This window comes from Acomys minous (assembly GCF_964271855.1).
Source record: "Acomys minous genome assembly, chromosome: 17".
In the NCBI taxonomy this organism is placed as follows: Eukaryota; Metazoa; Chordata; class Mammalia; order Rodentia; family Muridae; genus Acomys; species Acomys minous.
In genome coordinates this window covers 56397320-56409583 of record NC_140500.1, presented here as the reverse complement: position 1 = coordinate 56409583, position 12264 = coordinate 56397320, and the positions used below count along the sequence as shown (strand labels likewise).

The following is a 12264-nucleotide window of genomic DNA, read 5'->3' as shown; positions in this document are numbered from 1 at the left end:
CATAGCAGATTTAATCAACAATTTCTGATTTTTTTTTTTCAAAAACCTACCCGCCTCTTGTCCCACTTTTACTCCCTTACCAAACATAGGTGTGAACTCAAAATATTATCAATTGCGTGAAAGAGATTAGCACCTAATTTCAACTTACCTCCTGCACATATGGTGGATGGTTCAGCTGCTAGAATTTCAATGCAGGATTTCTTTAATATCTAGGTGGAGAGGAAATTACAACAGTCAATGCCTGGGTTGTTTTACTAAAATAGAGAATTAAGACAGTGCTCTCGGGTACAAGAAAGAGAAGTTTAAGGACGTTAGAGTGCAGGAGAAACGGTGGGCGACGCGTCATTGTCAACGCCACGCGTTCGTGAGCCAGCTGTGCCAGCTGTGCCAGCTGTGCCAGCTGTGCCGAGTGCCCAGACAGCCACGAGAAGCAGCCATTCACTATAGGTTTCTTTATTAAACCTACTATACAGGAGTCCTGTTTTGAACCAAGAGATTCTATATAGCATTACAAATGTTATGTCTAAAAATCCCTTCCCTGGGGAGGATGTGAGCACGTCAACAATCCATAGGTCCCACCAAGATGGGAGCTGATCTTGTGACAATGGCTGCAGTGTGGCTTAGGGGATTAGTCCCTTACAATGAAATGTGGCTTTCATGTGACATGGTAAACAATGGTCAGTCCCACGTAGGGGCAGATGGCAGGGGATAAACAGGAAGGTTTATGGGGAAACAGTTGAGATACCATGCTAAGTGCTGCCTAGAAAAGGCAGCTGCAAATGGGACTTTAATACAGACTAGTGCGGTCAGCTGGGGGCACAGTTGGGGGAAGCAGGGAGCATGGTGGACATGTAAGGCACAAAAAGAGTGGACAGCAGAGAGGAGGAGCACAGCTATGCCAGGAGGGACCGTGGAATGGCCCCCTTGCCACCGGCATGGTGGTCACGTTGCTCAGCCTTCTTTTGATAGAAAAGGTCTGGAAAGTTGACCTGGCGTGCTTGGCAGGTTACATGCTCGCCTCACTCTTCAGGCTGACCGACCTCTGCCCTTGTTCAGATGGCAGTGCATCCTCTAGCTGAGTCATGAGGGACGCGGCACTATGAAGGCTCTGTGTGGGATGTAAGCTTCTCTCCACCACCCATGAATTCTACCCCTTGGTGAGTACCCGACTCTAACATTTCAGCCAAGTATGTTAAACAAATACTGGGGTGCTGAACTCATCTGTGAGACGAATATGGCTTGGGCTTACTTTCTATGAAATTTGAGTTGGCTCAGAGAGCTGAGAGATACTGCTTCTGAACCCATGAAATGGTATTTGTTAAACCAACTAAGGATGTAATTAGTAAAATTCTGTTTGTGAAAGAGGGATGTGTCTCTTAGACCTGAGAAATGCCCGTTTATCTGCATGGATGCTTGTGCAGAGAAACTTCTTGTCCTTCCTTATACGTACACAGCCCACCTACCACAATGTGTGATCAAATGGAAAAGGCAATAAACGATAAGGCAGGGGATGGATTCAAGGGTAAATGGAAGAAAGACGGCAGGAGGACGGAGCTCAGGAAAGATGTGCTCATCTGGGTGAGCAGCGAAGTCGGCTCCAAACCTCCCAGTCGTTAAGTGCGGAAGGCATACACAGGAACATCTCAATCCGTGCAATGAAAACACACCCGTTTCTCAGAAGAGACTATATTTACCCATTCCAGGGAGAAATCTGGGCGTCCTCAGAGAGCAGCAGCGTAAAAGGAAATGGACAAACAAGCTTAAGAAAAATATCTTTATCTGGAGAGCGGATGATGAGACAGGAAAAATTACTTAAGGCATGTCAATAGTTACAAGTGAGGCTTTTAGGAAACGCTACCCTGGGGAGTTAGGAAAAGCGACATTTCTTTCTTTGTCAAGTTTTATTTTCACTCACTCATTCTCTCGTGTGTGTGTGTGTGTGTGTGTGTGTGTGTGTGTGTGTGTGTGTTCATGTGCGTACAGGTGAATTGTAGAGGCCAGAGGACAGCATTGGCTACTGTTCCTCGGGATCTGACCCTGTTTTTAAGAGTCTCTCATCTAGGCTGGCTGGTCTTCCAGTCCCAGGCGTCTGCTTGTCTCTACCCCCTTATGGCTGAGATTATTTACTTATTTTTTTAAACTTGCATTCTCAGGCTAGACTTCAGGGCTTCAGGTTTGTAAGGGGACCTCTTTACCGCACGAGCCTTCTTCCAACTCCTCTGTTTTTAATGCACATTTTTGGGCCACAGCTTTGTGGAATTTTTGTAATTTGTCTTCCCCTGACCCTCTCTGTTTTTAGCTTCCTCTTGATTCTGTGCTTGGGCGGTGGTCCCCTCAGTTTTAGCTGAAACTGACACCTTCCTGCCTTAGCGTCTCACTCCTGCTAACCCCTGTCCCAACTGCAGTGATAACGGAAATGTTCTGGATGTCACATGTCTCCCTTGTGTGTCTCCCTTGGAGCTGGAAGTTCCCCACATACCTGACTCTGAACACTTTGTTTCAACGCTGAGATCCTAATTCCCCTTGACAGCAAGGACAATCCCAAGGGTACACACTGAGGGATCGGGCATGCGGCTTTCCCATCTGCATCCTCATGTCCACTAATATTAGGCCTTTAGTAGGTACCCCAGGACCAGATACTGACTTCCTCGGGTGGCTCCTGCCTACAGGAGGAAGAGGAGATGACCCTTCCCCATCATATGCTTCCTGTCAGCTCTCCAGCCTGGTGGGCCACTTCATATGTCCTTAGGGAGGGATCTCCAAAGCAAACCACATTGAAAAAAGTGGGACTAATTTAAAGGGACTGAGACTCAGAAAAACACAGGGCTGGGTTTTGATGTTTTGCAAAAATTCCTCAGATTTCCTCTAGAAAGTCTCATCAATCATGGAATACCTACAACTGAAGACTTCAAAACAGAACAAGAATTAAGCTGAGCTGTTGGGTCTGTCTTTTTTCCATTTCCCAAAGCAAGTACATGACATGTCCTCTCATGTATGTTCCTGAGTTTCCACTGACGCCTCTGAACCACTCCTAATGTGTAACTGGGATTTGGTAAAAGAAACTTCAGTGACTCTTTCACTACAGACACACCAATGGACCCTGTCATAATAAACACACGCTGTATCATTTTCTCGAAGTGCCTGCACTTAGCTGATAACTCTAGGGAGCGTATAAAAGGCCAAGAGCTGTCAGCCAAGTGCTATGATTCAATCAAGTAAAAACAGCTTTTCCAACCTTAATTTCAAACATCTGGAAAAGACCATGACTGCCAGTAGAATAAAATTCATTAGTGGGGGGTGGAGGGGGAGGAGACAGCATTGGTCTGGGACCGTAAGCCCCTGCTAGATTGAAATGTCTGGTTTCAAAAGGTAGGAAAGTCTTAATGGTTGGATGGGTCTTGCGGGGATGGTATGACCTCCTTGTGGTGGTTATCAGCAGCCCAGACGGTATTGTCATGAGTCTGCCTGAACTGCAGCCAACAGCAGATTGGTTTAGAGACTGAAGACTCTGAAAGCGAGGAGCTCACCACCAACTCCTGCCCCCCCCCCCCACTGCCTGCACCACCCCCCTGCTGCAGCCCAGGCAGCAGTAGCTATGGAGGAGCTATGGCTTACATTGTTAGGTCCAAATTCCTCTAAAGTGACAGTGCCGCTAACTATGACAGCATGGGTTCCGCTCGGGCTGCGCACAGGGTCGCTGGGTGGTGGATAGCTAAAAGCGCTAAGGCAGCCTTCCTGGGAAACCAGTCAACTGGTCTCTGCCCAAAAGAGCCTTGATCCTTATCTCTTCTTACCTTGGGGGATCCGTGCCCCTATTGACATGCAGCTCTTCCGCATACAAAGGCCCCAGGCTAGTTTCCTAGCTCCTCTTACCGCCTTCCTGCCTTCCTCCTCCTCTTCCTCTTCTTCCTCTTCCTCCTCCTCCTCCACTGTGCTAGCTCCCAGGACAGTCCAGTTTATAGGGTTCCCAACCAGCTTCCTTTATAACCCCCAGGGCTTCTTCTTTCGTTTTTTCTCTCGCTCCTAAGAGATAGCCCTGGCACTCGCCAGTCTGCTCCTCTTTGTTTCAAGAGGCAGTCATGGCTTTAGGCTCCTTTAGAAGCCTCTGGCTACTCTCTCTCTCTCTCTGTTGGTCTCTGTCTGTCTGTCTGTCTGTCTGTCTGTCTGTCTGTCTGTCTGTCTCTCTGTCTGAGAGACAGCCATGCAGCTATCATGTTTACAATAACCCTTTCTTCCCACCCATGGAGTGGACTAGTTCGGGGGTTCCATTGCTCTGTTGCTTACAGTATGGTACCTCGGGAAATCACTACAGGAAAAAATAATGAATGGAAAGGAAGAGATTTACACAGGTCTAGGGGTGATGTCAGAGGTGAGGTGAGGGGCCCACAGTGCATGGGGGGAGAGGGGTAGATCACCCTGTGCTTTAGATATCCTTCAGTGAGGAGTTGGGTCTTGGTCCAGGGTCCTTGATCATTTTTGAACTTTTTGAACCCCAATTTTTGGAAAGTGGTTTAAAATGATGAGTAAAAGTGACGACTCTAGAAACCACTGGGGGTAACCCCGTCACCGGTGTTGCCCTGGGCAACCCATGTAAACCTCCCCTCCCCCCAAAGAATCAGCTTTTCCCAGCAGGGGAAGCAGGTGAGCATAGCCTACCCGGAGCTCTGGCTCGGACAGGAAGACCAGGTCTAGTCAGGCAGGCACAGCATGGCATAGCGCCTGATCTAAGGCAGCCTTGACCAGCAGAGCTGTACCAAGAACCCAGACACATAAGGGAGACGTGGGTTCTGCATGGCCTCACGTTGAACTCCAAGTCTCACCATTCCCCGGCCCTGTGAACCTGGCCTCCTCTTTCTCTTCAGTGTAGTAGGGTAAGGAAAACATTGATCAGGAAGAGCTGTATGGAGTCAAATGAAACAACAGACACATACAGAGATATTATGCTTGTAAAATCAATTAGGCTTGGGTGATAAAATTTGTATTGGATTGGAAGTTAATTGTTTCCTGCTGAAAGACTACACTTCCCAGCTTCCCTTGTGGGCTACAAGGTTGGCTCCATCCCTGTAAGGGGACTCATGCCATCTTCCCCTATAGATTTTTTCCCCCTCTATTTCTCACACAAAGGTGACAAAGATGCCCCCTTACCATGAATAAACAAAGACCCGACTAAGGTCAGGGCAAACCTCTCTTTCTGCCTTCTGCCTCTCTATAGCTGCCTTTTAAACAACTTAACAGAAAGGAAGGAAGTGTGAGATCAAGGAAAACTACAAGGTTTTTGTCTTGTAGACAGAACCAGACAGACTTTAATCCCCAGTCAGTTAACTCCCAGGCCACTAGGCAGCAAGTGTGCTTCATAGAAACTTAACACCAAGAAATGTGCTTTAGTGGTGCTGGCACTGGACACTGGGAGACAAACACATTCAACACCAGGTGAGCTTCCACTCCCCTCCCTTTTTTTTTCTTTTTGGTTTTTCGACACAGGGTCTTTCTGTGTAGCCTTGGCTGTCCTGGACTCACTTTGTAGACCAGGCTGGCCTGGAACTCACAGTGATCCGCCTGCCTCTGCCTCCCGAATGCTGGGATTAAAGGCATGTGTCACCACAGCCGGGCTTCTGCCCCTGCAATCCCCAGGGTGGTGGCCTCGTCTCAAGTGTATCCATGCTTCTGGTCCAACACTTGCCAATGACCTCACATTTAGCATTTGCTTAACCAAAGTTAATACCATTTCCCCACCAATGTGTGGAGACATTCCGTATAAAAAATAGGCGAGTCCAAGAAAGCCTAAACAGATGCAATGTGGGACAGGAGAGATGGCTCAGCAGTTAAAGAGAGGACCTGGGTTCAGTTCCCAGGACCCACATGGCAGCTCACAACCTTCTGTAAGTAACTCCAGTTCCAGGAGAATCCTACGCCCTCTTCTGGTCTCTGAGGGCACTGCATGAATGTGGTACCCAAACATACCTGCAGACAAAGCACCCATACACATTTTTTAAAAAAATCTAATAAAACAAAACAGGGCAGCGCATTGTTCTGGGGTGGTCACTTTTGAAATCTGGGTTACTGGGTGAGCAGGAGGGACAGCAGGTGGAAAAAACAGCTTCCACACACATTCGCCCTGGAAAACACTGTGGACCTGCCCTGGCTACACATGAGGTTTTAAAATTCCAGTCTAACTCCATTTATCACAAACTTCTCAGGTTATGCAGAAATAAGAATCTTTTAAAATGAAAGCGTGACTGTTTGCCGTTGTTAACGGTCCCGTGTTGCAGCAAAACTGCTTTCGTTCTTTTAAAATTGTTCTTTCTCCAATAAACAGCCAATCTATATTTATTTCTGTTGAAGTGTTTTGTATGCTAAAAACAGGCCGGTTTCCTCGTTCCATTGCATCATGGAGGCCTCCTATGTTTATACACGCTAGAAAGTCCTTCCGGGCATGCTCCTTGGCGCCTTATTTGTTGTAAGGGACCGTATAGTTTTGAGACATTTTTGGGGCTTAAAGTGGGCGGATCCAGAGGAGGATACCTGCCCATTGGCTGTCTGAATCGAAGTGGGAGGACCCGGAAGAGGATAACTACCCATTGGCTGTCTGAATCGAAGTGGGCGGATCCAGAGGAGGATAACTGCCCATTGGCTGTCCGAATCTGTTTTCCCTGTCCCTCTCCAGAAGCTCTGATCCCTGCCACGGAGTCCACGTGATCTAAGCAGGGAAGAAATCTGCACAATTCAGATCAGCTATTGTAATCCTTCAAGGAAGGATCACACTTTATAAGCTGTTGCTGTCAGGATATAAACACTTCATGGGTCAAGACCGGATCTGTTGTATCCACTCTTGTTTTCACAAAGGCTAACCCGGCATATCGGAGGCACTAAACATTTATTAGATTAAAAAATGAATTTAGGGGGCACTTTCTGCGTGTCCTTAATACAGCAAACCTACTCATGTGCTCTCTACATTATCTGTGTAATTCCTGGGCTTCCTGAATACGAGGCCACTGTCCCCATCGCTCCTTACTGAGCACCTCCCAGCCTGGGACTACTTTCCCAGGAAGACTGCTCTGCTATCTCCATCTTTTTAATGGATAAACTTCAAACCATAATGTTGTAGATGGTTCGATTGTGGGTTGCTTGCTTTTTAAAAAACCTCACTGCCTTTGTTTAGGAAACTCACAGAGGTCTGTGTTTACAGGGTGGGACTTGGGCTTCCCTGGAAGGGCCATTCAGTGTCACAGCTGATGGCAGGAGGCATGTTGCATAAGCCGGGGGCCCTTTACTAGAAAGAGCCAGGCAACTGGCTCACTAATGTTTTCCAGAGCATTCTATGAACTCAGATTATTTAATCTGTAATTTATCAATTAGATATTAACAAAGTCAGACACACCGTTCCTAATTAAGTTCCAATGCACACTTTAACCAATGGCCACACATCTGTTAGCAGCAGGAAAAGGCCAAGGTCCACGTCCGTCTTCAAAATAAATGCTGAGTATTTTACATGTAGCTTCCTGGGGCCCAGTGATTTTATGTGCTTCTATACCAAATAAAGAAAGCATAAGCTTAAAATGTGTGAACGAACGTTTGGGGCTGCATCTCCAGCCTGGGTAAGTATGACATTCTTTGTAACTTGCAGGCCCAATGGGAGTCTGGTCTGAAGGCAGACAGGACAAGCCTGGGAAACTGAGGACACTGTTGCTTCCCCACCCAGCCGTGCTCCCACCATGTTTTCAGGAGGAAAGCTGTGATAGCCTTGTGATCCCAGGATCCCAGTTTGCTCAGCAGCAGCCCCTCACACTCCCCCAAGAACACTCAGCTAGTACAGCAAGCTTGCTTCTCAGGGACCATTTTTCTGTGAAATCGCGGCTGCTGTTTCCTAGAGAGAGGAGGGCGCTTCAGAGGCCCGCGGAGGGAGCTGCGACTCTCGGACATGGCTCCTGCGGCCTCGGCCTCTGCCCCTGTGGGAATCTGTGTGACCTGGAGCTTCTTAATAAGTGGAATAAGAACAAAAGCAGGAGAAATGCCTGGCCCCAAGTCTGCAAAGCCTCGGGGGTAATTAATGACTGCAGAGGCAAGCGATTTCCTTTCAAAACTTCTCCGCTCTACTCCAGCGTCTGCAGTTTGGTTCTATTTTTATTTCGGATCCCAGCCTGCCAGTACAAGAGTGCCGTCTCTTGTCTCTTATAGCTGCAAGACAGGGGAGGGGCGTGGAGGGACTGCGGGAACTCTGCTCAGCCACAAAATGCCCAGCTATTGTTCAGCGTGGGTCTTCCACGGGTCACGCATGCTGTGCAGTCCCCTGGGCAGCTTTGTAGTGGGTAAATACGTAAGACACGGTGCCAGGAAGAAAAAAAAAAAGACAGATGGGTAGCCTCTGGGGTTGCTCGACTTGGCGTCGGTGGAGGGAGGGGGCGGTTATGGGAAGAAAGAAATTCAAGAGAGGCTCCCAGAATGGCTGCTACTGGGGTTCTGGGAGGGAAGAGCTTGTGCGTGCGCGGCAGGAGACATCAGGACAGTCTCCAGGAAGAGACCCATCAGTGCCTCGGGGAGTCTTGAGCCGGGAGCTGGATGGGGTTCAAGAAGGGAAGCGGGTCTGAAGTTGAGAAATGAGCTGGCTTAAGGGAAAGGCTACTGCTGCCGAGATGCTCGCTCTGGAGAGAGTTTGAGTTCCTTGAAGCAGGACACGGGGACTGCAGGGCTGCACTGTGGGCTCTGACTGAGAGAAACCCTTAGCAGCTCCCAGTGGAGGCTTGCAATTGTGGGTCGGAGTCAAGCCTGGACGACAGACTCTGCCTTTTGTCATAGTTCGCCAAGGTCCAGGCCAGTTTGGGGGCTTACATCTCTTCTACCTTTCTATGAAAGGAAGGGAGAAGTCAGCCCAGGAAAATAAAAATAAATTTAAATGTCCTTATGGGGCAGATATGTCGCCGGTTTGCTGATCCTACAGATTTCCTAAGAGGGGTTCTTGCCAGCGTTTGCTCAACACTCGTTTATTGTTGATCAAACACAAGGGAGGCTGCGTGTGCTGACTCATGCTCCAATTAATAGGAATCCAGGCGTACTCTTAAGCATCTATGGGAGGGGAGCCTCTGAGGTGCAGGCGGCGAGGAGCCAGACCTGGGCTCCCTTCCCAAAGCTTGCCTCTGGTTCCAGATTCTGCAGTAAGCGGGGACAGCTGGGGACAAAACATCACCGTAATTGGGCCAAGTGTCAAGAATCAAAGCTGCCAACCCATCTCGGTGATCTCTGGATCCAGTCAGCTTTCATGCATTTTCTGGTGTCACTGCCCACAGCACTTTTGAAAAGGCAAATGAGGGCCTCGGACCATGGCTAGATTGTTGCCTTCTGGTTTCACTGGAGAGTCCCTGATAAATTCAAGCAGTGGTTAGTGGAAATCCTCCAATGAACCACAGTGGAAGAAGAGAAACTCGTGGCCTCTTTCCTTAAAATTTATCCTCACGTTCTTAGGAAGCAAGCAGGAATAACTCTGAGGGTCCTGAGAGGGCAGGCGTGTCCTGCCTACATGTGAGGCTTTTCTTTCCACCTGAATGGCCCCCTCTGTCGTCCTCAGGATGTGGGAGCCTTAGTACCTCAGGGAAATAACAGCTTACATCTTTATCTGTACCATCTAAACGTGCCTGACCTCAGAAGCCACATGGAGCTGTGACGTGGGTTCTGGTGGAGAGCCAATCCACGCTTACATTCTCCTCCGCGAGGTACAGGAAGATGTGTGTAGCTTGCTCCTCCCTGCTACATACTTCCCGCACAAAGCGGGGAATCGGCCTCGGCACCCCCACCCCCTCCCCCTCCCCCGCCACTATATGCGTCAGACATATGAAGCAAGGGGAAGCAAGCTGCAGCTAAGTATCCGGCATATAAGATGACTTTGGCACGGATTTTTTTGGGGGGAGGTTAAAAAGTCATCCCATACGCTGGAAAATATGGTAGTTACTCATCTTCCAGGGGGTTGTGGGTAAGATGCCACCATGACTTTCTGTCCTAAGCCTAGGGGGATGGCTGCTCTATTCCCAGACTCTGCACGTGACTATATTAGAGCAAACATCACGGCCTTGGAGGCTGCCTGCTTCTTCGGCTCATCTGCTAAGCTCTACCTTATACTCGGCCATTCATTCCACCAGGCACCACCTCAGGACCACACACCCTGCGGTTCTAAGCCTGCATCTCTCAAGAACAGCAGCATCTCACCTTCCAGGTTATCCTCTAAAAGGAGCCTGCGTCGCTGCCATCCCCCTCAGTATTCACCTGAGGCCTACGCCATTTCTTTATACCGTTTGTTACAATTTGACTTCATGTGTTATTTTTTATGGGTGTCTCCCGTAGAAAGACTTTCTGCCTTATTGGGACAGGGTCACTTCCTGCTTCGCTTAGAACTGAAAGTCCGGTATCTATAGCAATAAGCTTCCAATCAGCATTTTCTTCTTTTCTTTTCTTTTTTTTTTTTTTGGTGGTGGGGTAATGCAAATGCCAGGCAAGCAATGGCGTGAGCCTCCTTTCCAGCCTCCCAGTGAAGTGAGCCTTTGATTGGTGGATCAGTATTAGCGTTTGATCCTTTATTTGTGGCCCGGAAATGCAGAAACCTCTGAGACCTGTCTGAGTCACCAGAAGCTGCTCTGCAATCCCATTTAGATAATTAAGTCCAGCTCTATTTTATAACAAGAAGATAACCAGCCACAGGATAGGGATTGGAATGGGCGGGAGTGGATGCCTTGGGGGCGGGGTGGGGGGGGGTGGCTGGGGTAGTGGTGGTGGGAGCGGGGAGTGGGGGCGGGGCGGAGGATGGGGGGAATGGTGGCTTTCGTCTCTGATACTGGAAAGGAAACAGAACCCACCTCTTAAAAGCAGCCAGCCAGCTCTTAGGCCATAATTATCTCTGTCTGACTTGAGAAGGACGAACCTCACCATACTCGTCTCTCTCTCTCTCTGTCCAAGCAAACCAGTTAACAACCACCATAAACACGGGGTTCCAGTCCTGGGAGGATCAAAACCGATGTAACTCCCAGATAAAAGCTCCTAAGAATGCAGCCATCCGTTAAAGTGTGGAGACTAACGTCTGCAATTATTATTATTATTTTTTCCTTTTGGGGGATGCTTTTCTGCTGGAACTTGTAACACATCCTTGAGTTATCTCACTTTGTGGGGAGAGGTGGTTTTTAATAACATCCTGGCTCACAGGGAGCTTGGGTGAGTCGTTCGTTAATGCTGAAATATTCAAGGACAGGACAGATTTACTCAGATAGAAATGCTGGTTATTTGTGTAGGAACTGCCTCTTGAAAGACCCTGGGCATGTGGCTCATGAGAGAGCTTCAACAGGGAAAAGAATCTGGCCCCATCAGAAGCTGCCGTGGAGTGGGGCTCTGACTGGGCCACTGTCTCTATGCTCTGATGTACGTGGACAGAGAGGACCCCAAAGACAAAGAAGTGACCTGGCATCGGGGATGCTAATTACCCTGGTTTGATCACTGCACGTTGTATAAATGTATTGTAATATCACACTGTCTGCAGTAGTGTATAGGTACGGAGACATCACACTGTCATTGTGTTTGTAATGAGGCATCACACTGTCATTGTGTTTGTAATGAGGCATCACACTGTCATTGTGTTTGTAATGAGGCATCACACTGTCTACAGTCGTGTGTATGTGGTGAGCTATCACATGTCCACAGCTACTCAACACTAAGTGTGTCTGATCTCCTATGATCTCGAAAGCCAAGCGGGGTTGGGCTTGGTTAGAACTCAGAAAATAGAGCTGGCCGTATTACATTTGACCCCAGAAATGTACAATTATTGCATGTTCATTTAAAACTAAAACTAAAACAAGTGCTTCAGCGACACCACTCACCGCCTGCAGGTGCAGTTAAAACCCTTCACTAACCAGATTTGTTGCAGGCCAATGTGCTGGCTTCTCCTGCATCGCTCCCATCACCCCTGAAGCCACCCACAGCCAGCGCTGTCATTACCACCCTGGATAAACTCTGCTGTTCTCCAGCCTCCATGGGGATGGAGGTTGACATCAGGCTTCCTGTCCCCTGGGTCACCCACCTCCCACAGGGTCCGTCCCCTCCCCCGCTCAGCTTCCACAGGACGCAAGGGCAGTCCCCAATCCTGCCATTAATATTTTGCAGTAGGAGGCTGCTGTTTCCTGCCGTGCTTGAGCTCTGGTTGTCATACTACCAAGTATGCCACGGTGACGCCAGCAAGTTTCACACACGCATGCAGAGTTGAGAGGACAGTTCGAGGGAGCTGGTTCTGTTTCC

General features: G+C 48.6%; 1 protein-coding gene across 2 annotated transcripts in view; it reads right to left on the bottom strand.

Moving 5' to 3' along the window:
* Nucleotides 1–12264, bottom strand: part of ANTXR1 (ANTXR cell adhesion molecule 1) — a 203424-nt gene that overhangs the window by 138091 nt on the left and 53069 nt on the right. For both annotated transcript variants that reach the window (XM_084765254.1, XM_084765253.1), the window contains exon 9: nt 149–209. In XM_084765254.1, the coding sequence (XP_084621380.1) occupies nt 149–209 (61 nt within the window). The remainder of the gene's footprint in view (nt 1–148; nt 210–12264) is intronic.